The sequence below is a fragment of the Anser brachyrhynchus genome (genome assembly GCF_964034855.1).
Source record: "Anser brachyrhynchus genome assembly, chromosome: 5".
NCBI classification, from domain to species: Eukaryota; Metazoa; Chordata; class Aves; order Anseriformes; family Anatidae; genus Anser; species Anser brachyrhynchus.
In genome coordinates, this window is record NC_137699.1 from 20,695,112 (window position 1) to 20,711,185 (window position 16,074).

Genomic DNA, 16,074 nt, shown 5'->3' on the forward strand with positions numbered 1-16,074 from the left:
AAATGAGAAGTAAAGATGCTTTTCCAAGTTTAGGACTTGGTGAAATCATAACTCAGTGTTCACATGATTTTTGCACAATGTAAATAAATGAATGCAGTTATTATATGATGAGAAATATGAAAAGTAGGAAGCAAAAATAAAACAGGAACTTTTATAAGAATTCTGTAGGGACAACTTTGACAGGACAAAGAAACACATGAATTGTGGGCAGCTAACACATTTCAGCATGTATTGAGTAGAAGAACTAATGATGAAGGAAAGATTACTGGAAAATTAATGATGACAGTATTTAAATAGGGTCTTAAATATTTCCAGCTGTAAAATAAATATTCTCTGTTGTTTTTTAAATTTAAAAGGATATGTGATTGAAAAAAATATATGTTAATGAGACCCAGCTTGTGTAGCTGGTATGTAAAAGGTGCTGTACAACCTTAGCTGTTCAAGAGAACACACTGAATTATAGCGCCTTTGCTTTTGTAGAGTGGACATAGAGACAGTCGATAACACATAACCTCTTTACCTCCTTGAGTGCAAAAACTACAATCTTTCCTGGTGTCTGTGTTACACATGGATGATACATTTGAAATGAACTTCTTCTTTCCCAACTAATATAGCCTGTGACAGATCATAGTGTAATGAACGAGTGATATGTGAATGCAGGTACTAAATTTATGGAACTCCTAAAATATATTTTTGTTTAGAATTTTTGTGTAATTCTTTAAGTAAATATTTCCTTGCCAAGGTAACAGTGAAGAATACTCTCTTGCAAAAATGTGGTCTTAACCTTCTAATTAACCAATGACACTATTTATACAAAAGGTTAATACACGTGTTTGCGTAAGTTATCAGGATTATACCCTTATAATGTCAGTTCGAGATGTGTATTTTCTATATAACAGCTATCGATCTAATTTTACGATATCAAGATGTTATGCAGAATATGAGAAATAAATTTTCTTAAATGTAAAATTCACTGAAATGCAAGCCTTAGAACCTTCCTATTACTTTCATCTTAGTTCTGAATTTCATGACTGCTTCACACTCAATAAAGATTTACCAGTGGAGAGATGATACTGCTTCTGCAAGTACCACTGATGAGCAAGAAGATGTGCTCTTCTACATTAGCTTGATATTAGTTACATTTTTTTCAGGGTATCAGCTTCTTGTCTTTTCTAAGCATACTTTGGAGAAAAAACTTTGAACTGTTGAAAGAGGTAAAGATCTTTAAAAAGCTACTACTGTCTGCATTTACACATCGAATACAATGTTTACATTATGAAAAGGAGGTGGGCCAAAATATCCCCTGGTGGCAGTTAGAAAAACAGCCAAGTGGAGCAGAGATGTTGGCAGCAGCATCTGCCTGAATTCTGGCTGGTGATTCTTCACAGAGCACCGTGCGGTTCTCTTGGCTCCTACATAAAGCTTATTCCCACTCACTAACAACAAGCAGTGGCAGACAACAACAGCTGACAACTTGAGAAAATTTTGGGAAGTGAAGTGAAGGCCTCTCTTCTTCAGTAGGCATTCCCACCTAGGAGCATGATACCTTCTCCCAGAGTGTAATAGGCGGTATTGTCTGCTTCTCACTCTGTTGAAATCTCACTGTTCTCATCCACCCTCACTGGTCTCTGTGAGGAGAAGGAAAGGGATTCACAGGAAAGGGACACTGGAAAGAGACTCACAGGCCCACTGCACTACTAGTTCACATTTAGATAAACAGTGCTACTTAGTGCTAATTAGTGTAACAACCTCTTTTTTTTTTTTAAATCTCTCTGACTTGATAAAACTTAGTTCTTGAAAGAACGCCTGATTTGGCTTGGAGCTGATATCTGTCCATTTTGAATGTTTTGTTATGTATGAGAGTAAATCTTGATCTCATAGTTTTCTTTCGCTGTTATATTCACTGACTTTTAATAAAGGTACCTTCAGAATTATACTGCCTAAAAATCAGAATCAAAGGCATTTGCTGCTATTTTGGTGATGAACTCTTTTTATATCACTCATACTTTGCCAACAGAATTTATGAAAATAATTAATCTCTCAGAAAGCAGTCTGTGTTTGCTCAATTTTATGTTTTCTTTCCTTCCAAAACCCAGTCTGTGATCTAAGGTATTTCCCATTTATGCAGCTTGGAACACACTGCAACAAAATCACAACTCTGAAGTCATATGAACATTGAAGACACTATTTGAGGAGAAACAGATCCTGATATGGGTGTCACGAATACTACAGCTGCAGTCAGCATGAGGAATGATCAAAGTTTGAATGTGTCTTTTAAAGAAGGCTGTTATTAAAAGAGCTTTTATATAATAGTAACTGGTTAGTTTCCTTAGTACTACTGTAATAATAAATGCCTAACATATTCATGTCTCCAGATGATAGAACAGTTCTACAAATCATAGCTGAAAGATGCTCAGCCCTGAAAATGTTTTTTGAGAAGGTGGAGCTAGTAGCTGCTGAACACTTTTAAGAAGTTGGTTAATGTATTTAGATGTCAAGTGTGAACCAAGCTTCTCCAGACAGCTCTCCTAATAGAATCTCACAGCTCTGTAGCAAGGCATAAAATGAACTCTAGTCTTCTTAATCCTGTGGCAGACCATCTTTTCTTGAACCGTATCTTTATATCTACAAGTAGATACTTCATAAGTCTCAGATTGGCCCATTAGTATTTTGTTCTTTTATAAGTAATGCTGCATCTTTACTAGCTAAGAGACTTCCTTTTGACTAAAAGGTCATCGATTTACATGGGTGAATTCTCGATCAGTTCTTTCTCTCTGACAAATTACCTTTAAGTCTTCTCAGTGCTGAAAAGTCTGGGGAATGCATGTGCTGACATTTAGAAAACTCTTCACATAATGCTTCCTGATGTTGGTTTCTTATTCCTTCTTCACTCAATTAAGGAGGTGTGGCAGTAGCCATGTGATGAAATACTAAATATTGCGTTTTCTTCCTACAGAAAAAGGTCAGGATACCTTTCTGGGACAGAGTGAAATACTTGACAAAAGATTTCAAGGGGGAAAAATAATAGAAGAGGAGAAAAGAATTTAGGCCAAGCTGGAAAGTGGGATATGTGAATTCCCTCAGGCTGTGGAGGGAATTAAATCTGACTCTAACATAACCCACATCCAAGCAACGCACTGATCATTAGACTATTATGCAAAAAACCAAGCCTCCTCCCTTTTCTTCTTTCTTTCTTATTCCCCTTAAATGAAAGGCGGTTTTCTGCTGTGTTCTCAACAAGCCCATGATTCTTAAAGTGATTTTGGCATAGAAACATCTGAAATTCTGAAATCCAGGTGAATCTTTCCCTTAGACAGGAAACAGTCATTTCAGTTTTAGATTGAATCAAGAGAACGGTATCACTAGGCAAACGTATTTGCACTAGGTAAGTGCAAAATGGCATAGTTTTGTCTCTCTATCAGAAATTTTGTCTGCCTTGCTCTCTTGTATAAAGGAACCTAAATGCTGCCAAAAATTGCACTTGAAGTGCACAACTGAGATTTCCAAATCTCACCCAACTCTTCAAGTCCTTCTAAAAAAAAATAATAAAAAAATAAATTTTAAAAATAAAGTAGTAATATATACTGTGAAAAAGGCTGCTAATAGAACTGTGATGAACATAAAATTGCAACAGTAAATTTCAATTTCCATCTTCAAAATTGTCATTCAAACAGTTCTAACTTCACTAAGATTTTAAATGCAAAAACCGAGCAGTTTCAGAAAATGTTTAATTTTAAATAAGATGGTAGAAAGATAACATTAAACAATACATGTATTCATATTTTTGTTAACTAGAATGACTAATTTGAGAAAACTTTTTTATGGAGTTTTAAATATTTCTCACATTTTCAAGTTATATTGAAAATATTTTGATATACAGTAACTGATGTATGAGGCATAACTAACCAAATTTCAATCCTCCATTGCTGAAATGTGGACATTTGATTTGTGACAACACATCAAATTTTCTCAACTAAGCTTGCTAAATCAAAACTTTTATATAGCAATTTACTTAATTTTATGCAGCATGTCAACTGGTATGTAAGATTATACTGTTGGTTTTAACAGTTCTTCGTGCTTTAATAAATAACGAATGAAGATAATTTTGCTTCCTTCATTGCAATTTGGTCAGATTAAGTTTGTGTATTTCCCCAATAAGTTCTGTTACATATGAAGAACATCAGGAAAAGTAGGTGGAAATATCTGCTTTTGGCATTGATAAAAGCTGTGATTCTGTAAAGTAGCAATGCAGGGGTTACACTTGCCTCCAGTACTGACAATTCTGTGCCATACTAAAGGATTTCAGAACTCCTGTAAGTCATATATATACATACATACATGTATATATATATATACACACACACAAATTGCTGAAACAAAGTCAACTTCATTCATCTCTGTAGACTGTGTATGTGCTTTCCCACAAACCCAAGGTGCTTGTGAAAGACACCAAAGACTCACTTCATGGACAGGTATCCAAACAACCTTTCAAATATTTCTTTTCTCGATAATAAGGCTCCAAAGTCTAAGGTTATATGTAAGATTTTGCTCAGTGCATGATAGCTGCTCTATTTACTTCCAGTTACTGAATTGTCTGAACTTGTTGCCTTGTGACCGCAATGTTTTTGATGCTTTAGTGAAAGAAACATGCAGGCTGTTTCTTGTTGATGCTGAGTGGGCCAAAAGAGGCATCTAGGTAGCACAGCAGGTAGAAAGTACTGCTCCAAGTATTTCTACAGCCTACAGAATTTTAAAGATGACCTGTTCTCTGCTGATGGATAGCCAAGAAGGTTGATTGCCAGGTTCCTGGGAGATGGTGAGGCAGCAGATGTTTGTTATCCCAATTCAGAGATTGCCATGGTGACAGTAAAAGTACTAGGGAATCTGGATGTGCTGACTACTTCTTTATCCCATTAATTATGCTTTGTTCAAGAGACCAGTAACAGACCCTAAAGGTTTGAACAAAGAAAATCCTAGCACAAGCTGACATGAAAGAAAAAATGACAAAACAATGACAAAAATGACAAAATATAATAGGATACTATAGGATAGTAGGAAATGTATCAGTGGACTTGAACAAAGTAGTTTTCAATTAAAATTTGCTTTGACATATATGTATGAAAGTAGGATAACAGAAACATTGAAGGTGAAATAAGCTAAGTGGACAGAATTGTAACCTGCAAAAGGAGAAAAACGAGTAGAAGAGATAAAATGGAGACAACAAAAATCCAAATGAAATACAAAAGTATTTGTTATTGAAAACAACAACAAAAAACAGAAAAAGGAAGATGTGATATATTTACAGCAGAGAAAAACAGCAAGTCTCTGTATCATGTATCTTAGACAACAGTTGTAATGGTAATACATTCTGAGGTTTGCAGTGAATGGAATTACCATTTTTCTCCTTTTATTTGTTTTCAATGTGTTTTGTCAGCTGACTACATTTTATCTGACTTTGTTTTAAGATTGTAGATTTACTCACTGAACAGCGAATAGCTCTCTAGCACTGTTTCTAAGCTCTTTTCCTACAAGCTCTGAGACTAAGAATATAAATAAAGAAAATCCCATTCTAGGACAGTGCTGGGAAAAAAATGAAAGGGAAGGAGAGAGGTAGGATTAATCATGTAGCAGCCTTCCTGTTTCAGACTTTTAAGGTAATATCATTCATGGAAAGAAGACCATTATCTCCATCTTTAGGTATTATTCAAGACTAATTAAATCAGTCTAGGAAGGGACTATAAACAGGGTTCATCTCATGTCAGAACAGTCTGGAACAAAGTCTCTTTGAGGTATACATATATGGATCTTTGTAAGTCTATTAGTGTGGTTTTTGTTCCCACATTTCTTTTCATAGAAAATTAGTCCTGACTAGATCAACCCAAATGATTAATCAATCTCGTTCTCTGACTGTTTTCAATTTTATGTGATTTTCCTGAGGCAGGGATCACTCATTCTGAAAATTGCCTAAGCATCTTGTGGACCACCTCAATCATTTGCTGTCTAAAGAAAACATTCATCAGCATTTCTCAAAGCAAGGGAAAAATGAAGATGTGGTTTCTGAGTTCAGAAAGAGTTTGAAACAAGAAAAAAATATTTCACATAGATGCAAAATTTTTGTCACTGCTGGAGGATTGAATCCACGGGGAACTGTGTATCCTTGGCAAAGCTAAAACCTGACTCACATAAGATAAGGACTTCTACAGCACACTGCTCCTGTTGTATGTCTGGATGCTTGATTAGGATGGTTACCCTCCCATGATGACACAGGAGCTCAAGGGAAGATGAGGAGGAAGGGAAAATTCAGTGCTCAGTATATTCTGAAGGTGTGAGGCAGCAGCTCCCGAGTCAGCCTGCTCCACCAGGATTTCCCACAGGAACTCTGCTGCACATGGCCCCAGCTGGCATACTGCTTCCTGAATAAGGGCTGGAGGTCTTCCAGGGCCCTCTGACACAGAATGCAGCCAGCTCTTCCCATGAGCTTTGCCGATATTACGTAATTATTCTTCCCTTTGATAATTTCTTATAGCTGTACTCTTATAGCACGTACATAAGGCTCATGGATCTTTACTAATTTTTATAAAATACATACCTAAGCTATTTCTAGAGGCCTCAGGTTCGTTCTAGTGCTGGACTTTCATAAATCAATAAATAAGTTGGTAACTTTCCTTAAAGTATGAGTGACATTCACTATAGCAGTTGAGTGTTATTATGCTCACCTAGTACACTAAGAAGACAATAACACGATCCAACTCATCTAAAATAAATATACAGTTTTAATAGGCAGTGGGGCTCACCAAAGCTGTAGATAATTATCATTCCGTAGAACACAGAGTGTCAATAACCATGTTTTTGAAAAGCTGTCAAAGTGCAATTTATGTCATTGGACACAGCAGAAGTAAGTCAAACTCTGTCAGTTACAAAATCTTCCTAAACATCAAAAAGCCAAGGAACTATACCTCTGTATCTGCACCTGCCTAGGATTTGCACACTGTTTCTGCAATTTTATTCATCTTGACTTGTTACTTCCTCATGGAAAAGTTTGGGAAAAAAAATGAATGTTTTAGCTATACACAGTTTTGTAAACTATATTTTTACTTTTTCTGCATTCTTTGTGTCTAGGGGAAGTTGCCTAAAAATGATATCTGATCTTTCAAATTTCATTTCATCAGTTGTGGTTTTTAATGTTTCCATGAGACATCAACAGGTTTTAAAAGAGAAATTACATTTATATGATAGACATTACTGTGTCTTTCTTGAGTAAAGGATCTACTGAGAATTTCAAAAACTGTACTGTAACAAGTAAAAAACCCACTTGTGTACCAATCCCGTGTCCTATTTTGGTGCTGGACTAGCATAAGTTTGTCAGAAGTCCAAGAAGAGAGACGACAAAGTTACTCAAGTGCCTTCCTTGTTTTCTCACCTACATTTGGCAAAACTGTCAGACTGCAAAATCCAAAGATGAATTGTCTAATTCTTCCCATTATTATTGCAGCAAAAATATCCACTGAAGTTCTCTGCCAATCTAACTTTGGCCTAGACTTGATAAACCATGCTTAACCATGAAAATGAATATAACTCACATAACCTGACCAATTCATTCCTTTTCTTCCTCCTGAGACTAGCAGTACAACTCCCAGTCTTGTACCTTCTGAGACCTGAAAACCTGACAGTATGAACAAGTACTGAATACATTCTTTCAGGTGCTGACAACTAACCAGTCACCAGCTCATAACTTTTAGTGTCTTAAGGAACTGTTCATTTGTACCTAAAATTCCATTAGCAACTACTTTAATCATCTTGATGCAGAAACTATCCAACAGAAGGACTCTCATTCATTTGGTTGCAAAAAGGCATTTCTACCAGGAGAGTTTTACTACTCAGATAGACTACCTTGATGTCATATTCACAGAGAATTTTTGGGGATGAGTGAATTGGGGAATTTCACTTCAAAGCTCCTCTAAATCTTCCTCTGAAAACTGAAAAAAAAATGCTTTTGAAAGTTTTAAAATGAGTGTTGATGATCACCTTCTCTAAATACACACACACTTTCTCAGACATGTTTCCTTGCACCACTCTTTTATCTTGTATAATACTTAATGGATGACATATTTCATTCCAGAAGTTGACAATGTTAAAAATGTGCTATTGCTTCTAGTTTTAGTGTACTGCAAAGCCACTGATAGCTACAGGCACTATAAGCGATATATGACTGAAGAAAAATGAGATTACTGCTGATAAGAAACAAGAGAGTTTCATATCTTAAAAGAGTAAGAAATCCAGCAAATATGATCCCCAGCAGCAGAAACCCCTCAGACAGACAATGAAAGACAAATGGTGGAAAAGTACTCATTATGGCTTGTTGTTTTCTTCAGCCAGAAGAGCTGTGAACCTAAATAGAAAACTGTCTGCATGGAGAAGTTCTACCTTTCTGAGAAAACACATAACCCCCCAAAAACTAACAGTCTAACTAATTGAGTAGTAATTTCATTAAGCAAAAGTGATGTTACTGTGACCCACCTTCTTTGGTAAAATATACATTTACTCTGAAAGTGTTGCTCTTTTGAAGGCCTTCATGCTATAATCAATGTTTACTGTAATAATCAATTTAACGGAAGTGTAGTACCACTACCAAACTGTAGGCTGGAAATACTGTACTAATCGTTCTTTAACAAAAGGAATGAAACATATGCAAATGTGAAATAGTTCCTTCCTCTAAATATTAATGTATCCCTGATACTAAAAGGAACATGATTTAAAGACGTCAATATTTCATGCTACAGTGCAACCCTTACCTTGTATCCCGACGATTTGATGTGCACTCCTCGCTTGGTCAGTGTAGATTTCATTCGGATGAAAAAAGAGCGCTCTAGAGTGTTGTCAGTGGTTAGTAAACTGGGGCTTGTAGATTCCACTAGGGAATAGAAAAAATACATATACACATAATTTAGATTTTATACATCCCCTCTAAGCTATTTTTCAGGTGCAATCCTTGAACTCACTAAAAATAAATGACTGATGGATGCTAAGAGTGTTGTAATCAATTTACCTCGTTTAGAAAACGTTTACTTAGCAAAAAAAAAAAAAATTGAAAAATATATGTATACTCAGTAAGTCTCATTTTGAAGTTTTTTTTTTCCTAGAGAATTTTTAACAGAGATTTGCATCATTAACTCTTTCTTGCACAATTTTGCTATGATTTGAATTATTTTGTCATGTTATAGCATCTTTTTAAAAATTGTGGACTTCTTCAGAGTTTTGGAAAAGGCAAAGTGTCACCGAGGCAATTCTATCTGCTGAAAGATGCTACAAATTCTTCAGATCTTTATCCCCTAGACTCCATTCCTTTCTTGCAGTGACATCTACGATAAGTCACTGCTGCCTTGGTTTCTCCATTACTAAGGGTTAATTATTATCAATAAAGAATTGAAGCAGCCTGCAGGCAAAAATACTCAGGTAAGTGAGGCATTATGATGATGATTATCATCAGCATCATACTTTTTAATTGTTGGTGACTAATTAGTCATTAATGGAATGTTTTTGTTGTCCAGCATCCTCCTTGAAACTTTAGATCTCACTTATGCTTCTCACTTCCTCAACTGTAACCATTTAAAAATAATAAACAAATACTCTTAGTATAAACTGTGATAAAATAGTGGATAAAAGAGCAGTTGGCACCAAAATATTCCCTATACAATCTTTATTAATGCTATTTTTTGCCTGGATAACCAACACTTCCCTACCCCTCCCTTAAATATCATTCATGGAAAAATTCTGGAGTAGGCTTACAATAAGCAGGCATTAATGGAGCTTAACTCACTTTCTTTTTCAATGAGTAACGAATGCTGAATAAAAAAGTTATTTTGAAGTTATTCTGATATTGTTTTGGAGAACCAACCCAGCTACTAGTAGAACGTATTCAAGCACTTAATAAGCATTTGTTATGCAGTGAACAGAAACATCAAACCTTGTTTTTAAGCTAAGGATTTTATCGAATTGTCCTTGTTTTAATGTGGTCACGTTGTCTTGTGTTTGTGACATTTCAGGTCTATTGTGATGAAATAACTGACAACAGTGCTCCTTTCTTTGGTGTCTCTCTTAAGATTTTTTTGTTTTAGAGAGCATGAATTCGATGTCATTTTAAATGTACAGCTCTTTATCACTCGAGGGAAAAGCAGAGCCATGTTATATTTAGTACTTTCATTTCTTCTGATTAAATATGAATTACTATGAAATTTTTCTCATCATCTAACACGCCATAATACGCCAACAGCTTTTTAATACACTATATAAGCACAAACTTCTGCTCTAAGAGTTTAATTTGCCCCTCTAATCCAATCACATCAACCTTATTTCTCTTATCAGAGATTCCCATTTTGAATTAAATGAGCTCATTAGTTTTAATCAAAAGCAGAGAGATCAAAACTTAAACGTAAATGCTTTAGATCAGAACTGTCAGTCAGCCGTGCAGTTCTATTTTACTAAAACACAAGATCAGAGACCCTTAGAACCAATTTTTTCTTGTAAGGGATGCCAAGAGCTTGAAGATGCTATATTCCTTTTTTTTTTTTTTTTTTTTTTTTTCCCTTCTGTTGCTTCCAAGGACAGATTATACATTTAAGGTTAGACCTAATTTAGAGTATTTTTTTCATCCTGGTGGAAATGGAAAAGTATGCCATTCTGCTGTTGTCTCTTTCACATTTATTGGTGCTGGTCCTTGGAGACCTGAACAAATGCGAAGCTATCAGAATCCATGCAACAAACCCGTCCTCAAAAAATTCGTCTCTGTTCAGCAATATCACCTAAGAAATGAAACTCTGAAAGGAAAGATACGTGTTTCAGGGCACAGGGTAGTGGAACCCTGAAACTGCAACCAGGGTCACCAGGCTAGTAGCAGTACTGGCAAGATTAGGATCATTATTAATTATTATGATTACACAGTACTCTCCAGTGCAGTACTTAAAGAGTACATTAAGAAACCACAGCATGGGTGCTTCCTGCTGTGTGAAGAAACGCTAAAATCAGGTTAACAAGTGTAGCTGTTGTAGTCCAGCACATTACGCTCTAGCACAAGCAATAAGTACAATATGTCCTCATGTGTTCTAATGGTAATTACCTAAACACATAGAACTAACATTAATTAAATAGACAATATCTCATGCTTGAAAAATGATCTGGCTGTAATACATATATACCATGCCCAAGAAATCAAACTTAAAAATTCCCTTTCATACAGATTTATGAAAGAAAGGAAAACAGCTAACATCTGGTACCATGTATATAGAATTGACATTTTCTGGGTTTATGCCACCTTATATCATGAGCTTAACATTAGTTTGCTGTTACTATAACTGGTAAAAAACCTAAATATCTCTGTAAGTGAATGCTATAAAATGCATATAATTTATCCAGCGTAGTGGAACAGTGAACATCATATAAATATGTATTCTGAAGCGTTTGATTTTCTTTAACCAAAGGTACCTGAGAGTGTATGTGTGAGATGGGATTAGTTACCTAAAAGTCCAGAACAGCTTATGAACAGCTTTCTGAATTTCTCTCAGGAGAGAACCATTGGGGCTGATAGTACAAATCTGCATTCAGAGTTGCACCCAGCCCTGGTAGATACTGTAACAATGCTAACTGTGATTATGCATGCAAGATTTTAAAAATAGGATGTGTACAGAACACATCTATGGATGTCAATGAGATTTGCACAGGAATATATGGAATGTGGTCCATCATGAGTTCTCAGGAGTTGATCTTAAATGCTTATCCCTCAGCCTTTTCATTTTTTTCGAATTATGTTGAAGGAGGCTAGCAATCTGAGGAATATCAGAATGAAACTCCGTAACAATTCATTTTTCAAGAAGTTGGTTTTCAGTTGTTGTTCTGTTTATAATTTGTAATCTTATACTTTTAAAAAAAGCCTGAAATAAACAAGGTCCACTCTACTTGATACTGTAGTTACTGAAGCTGTCTTTTGTACTGAAAAATAGTGCTCCTGGGCTGAATTTCCTGAATCTAAAGCTACTGTTGAGTTATAAACCTCTGAAACTGTGAGTTTAGAATGCTAATAATATGATAAAAGTCAATGCTCACTGCGTGTGAATGAAAGCACAATACACTGTCAAACTTAGAAGTATAAAAAGTAAGTCTGGATTGTCTTTGCAAAACAGGTAATTGTGTACTCTGTTGGGAAAGTGCTTGCCTTTGTGTGTCCTTAAATTTCTTCGTCAGGTACTACTAAAGGAATAAACCTATTTTCTTTCCACTCCCAAAGCTGCTAAAGCAGTACGAGACTTTTGGACACAAAGAGTGTATTGTTTGTTTTGAAGGGCATAAAACTGCAACCCCTATACCCATACAAAAGTGCCATAAATGTTAAAACATTAATTAAGAACCACAGAAGCAAATGAGGAGATAGTATGAACCAGTGACCAATTCACAAAATTATTTAGTTAACTCTTCCTAAGTCATTTTTGTGAACCAGCATTGCAGCTCTGAGCCTTCAATGGGCTTTGGCTTGGGAATAATCTTGGGCTTGGACCCCACAAAACAGTCATTTATCATTTAACTTTATATGCTGGAAGAGTTCTTCTGACATTGGTGGAATGTGCATTGAGAGATAAACATGCACATAATTGTTTGGAGGAATGAGGTTCATGGCTCTGATCCTGCAATGATCTGCAGATGTACTCCAGCATCTGTGTGCAGCCTAACTTCATGCTATAGAGCAAAACAATGCAAAACAATGCAAATAATTGCTATTACACAGCTATAGCACAAGTATCATCTCTATGACTGATTCACAAGCACATTCAAATTCAGATAAACAATTTGTCCCCCAGGAAAGAAGTTGTTCCAAATTTGATTTATGTCTTAAATAACAAAATGCTGCCAAAGCAGCCTGAATAAATATTCACCAACTTTTTTTTTTTTCCCCTCACATGCATTAAAAATAATTGAGAGGAGAAAAATAGCATTTTTTTTGCATGCCAAACAGATAAAAGATAGGCTTCTCATTCTTAGGAGGACCAGAAGTTACAGATGGAAAACCACACACTAAAACCACAGGGAATTTGAGTGGGCTGGTGGGAAAAAGACTTATGGCTTAATGCACAGGAAATTCTGGATTTGGTATCATTTCAGGAAGTTTTTACTTGGTATGAATTTATCTTCCTTAAAACAGGTGCCTATGCAGTTTTTAAGAGACATTTTCAAACACCATATATACAGCTCTTAAAAGAGAAATAAGAGAACATACAAAATAGTAATAAAAAGGGAGCTCTCTTCTCATGTCATCTTCTACACTTGCAAACCACTTCACATATTTCCTAAATTCTGATAATTCTTTGCACAGGCAACTGAGAATCATCATATTAAGATGAATAATTAGGTAATATAAAACTATGGTTTTCAGTCAGACTAGATGCATCTTTGCAAATACTTCTATTTCTTTTGTGCAGTTTATTGCCTGTAATCAGGCATTAAAGGACTTCCTAGGAAAATTTAACCTTGGACAGTTAACAGTCCTGTTTTCTTATATTGCCTCTTAAAGTGCGTTTTTAATCACAAATGTGACTCTCAAAAAAGCACCATTTCCAAGCTCATTAATTTAATATATATATATAATAATAACTGATTTTTCTACCTACTAGCCCAGCAAATACAATTCAAAAGCTTCAAGTTAAGACAATTTATTCCTAGTAAGTGCAAGTTACTATGAAATTATTGTTAGCACATGTGCAAATGCATGGTTTTAAGTGAAATGGGTTCAATCTGATTGCAGGCTGAACATGGGCAAGTACTGGAAGCTAAAACTCGGTCTAGCAAAGGTCCTGAAGACTCTTGGACTATTTGGATGAATGACTAAGGTGTACCTGAAGGGGGCTGATGGGCACAGAGCTAACAACTTCTATACGTCTCATACTGGTTTGTTCAGAATCTTGCAAAATGGAAGACTGCGTGAACTATTTCATTAATGTTGTAGGCAGCATAGAAGAGGCTAGTTCATTCTTCCAAGGCAATGCTATTACACAGTACTAACAGGTATAAACTGTAGGAATAATATTTTTGCTGTAAGCTGTCCCAGTTATGAACAGGAACAGACTAACCAGATTTTGATCTTGGAGGAATTCATAGTACTTGTATAGAACTTGTTAAGACTCTTAACTTTTCAGTTTTGCTATTTACTGAAAAGCTGAAGAACTTAAGAATTGGACCCTAGGCTTTTGGTGACTTAGTTCTCATCTTTCCGTTATACAAGGGGAATACTACTGGGTACTAGCCAAAGCCTCACTGAGAAGGGGAAGGCTCAAGGCAGCTTCTCCAAAATAAATGGAGAGAACAATGACTTCCTCTAAAGAACTTATTGCTAAGTAATATTTTCAGCCAAGATAACTGTTCTTTCTTTGTCATTCTACCTCCAAGATGAAGACAATTCACTTTTCACGACCTATAGCCTATTAGAAACTTGAAGGCATAAAAACTTTAAACCCTATCAGACTTCTCTTGAAGGCTGTTTCTTTTAACAGTCTTTTGTTGTTGGTGGTGGTTGTTTTGTTGTTGTTATTGTTTTCCGTATCCCTCCAAGTTTTCCAAACCAGCAAGTGATGAGATGAGCTGGTATCTCAGGTTAGTTCAGTTAGATTGTCATTATATAAAATATTTAATTCTTACAAATAATTTGATATTGAAGCCTTATGTATATTTCTTTCATAATTTTTACATTTTCAACAATGTCTATATTTATACATGTGATTATTTTTATAACTCAAATCTGTAATTACAAGGCTACAGTCCACATTTGAAGGAGCATACGTTAAGCAAAAACTGGGAGAAAAAGTGACTAGCTCAGATACATGCAGCCTCTGTCTTCAATGTGATAAAAGTATGTGCATTCTGACAAATCAGTGGAGTAGCAGTGAATTTAGATACAACAGCCAAAAAGGTAGAACAGGTTTAATATCTGATCTGTCTCCTGCACTGTGGATTTACAAGAGCTTAGAATTACAAAGAAATATGTTAACTTGAACTGCCTGGCCATGACAGAGCATGATTAGTATTGTTAATTTACATAGTTAATTCTGTTTTTTTGATATGTTGAAAACTACCTCTGAAGGAAGTAGTGAAAATCTCAATGCTCGACTATATAAAATTCAATGGGACAAACTAATAGAAATACGTTAAGTAGAACATTCATTTCAGGGATGAATTCTGAGTGACCAATTAAGCAACTTAAGCCATAAGAGTTTGGCCTACCTCCTATATAAGTAATTAGTAATGCTATGAAAAGACTTCAGTCAAGCTCCTGATTACTATTTTATCATTTCTAGTATCTTGTGTATCTTCCTTAGGGCTTTGATTGCACATGCCACAATTCAGTCTGGTATATGTGGTTACACCAACAATTGAAATGTGCTTGTGTTGTTCCCCAAAATAAACCAGACTTAACACTAACTACTTTTATGGCAAAAGTAAGCCAGAATAATCTAAAGGATCCTAACACTCTTTTACAAATGAATAAGGAAATGTGTGCGTGCAGTTAGTCACAAATTTAATTATAGTTTCACATACTAACACACATACACAACACAACTTTAATGAGTAAAGTACATTTGTCTGTGATTGCTAATGCTCAGTTTGCAGATTTTGCAAGTGCAAACACTACTATGTGAATATTATATTCTGGGCACCTAGAACAATGCACCTGCATAAGCCATATTTTGAACTGCTGCCCTATAACAATATAGGACAATATAACAATATATAACAATAACGAGCTTACCCTGCTTTTCTGCTTTTTTTTTTTTTTTTTAATCCAGACTAGTCCCATGTACTGACTGTAGTTATGTGGGACAAACTAAAGTAAAAACTCATTGATAGACTTTCCTTCTTAATCTACCGAGAAATTTTGGAATGTTCCACTATTCTTGCAGAACCAAAGTGATCTGAACTACTCTTTATTGGATGAAGTATTACTCTAAAGCCTCTCAAAACTTCCTTTCTTCTGCTGCTGCTTCTTCCATTTCTTCTAGTCTAGAAATATGTCTTATCAGCCTATTAATTCCCACCACA

At 35.4% G+C, this 16,074-nt stretch overlaps 1 protein-coding gene across 10 annotated transcripts in view; it reads right to left on the reverse strand.

Moving 5' to 3' along the window:
- NPAS3 (neuronal PAS domain protein 3) overlaps positions 1–16,074 on the reverse strand; it is a gene marked incomplete at its 5' end in the record, with an annotated part of 615,455 nt that overhangs the window by 50,364 nt on the left and 549,017 nt on the right. For all 10 annotated transcript variants that reach the window (XM_080592649.1, XM_080592648.1, XM_080592646.1 and 7 more), the window contains one exon: positions 8,793–8,911. In XM_080592649.1, the coding sequence (XP_080448775.1) occupies positions 8,793–8,911 (119 nt within the window). The remainder of the gene's footprint in view (positions 1–8,792; positions 8,912–16,074) is intronic.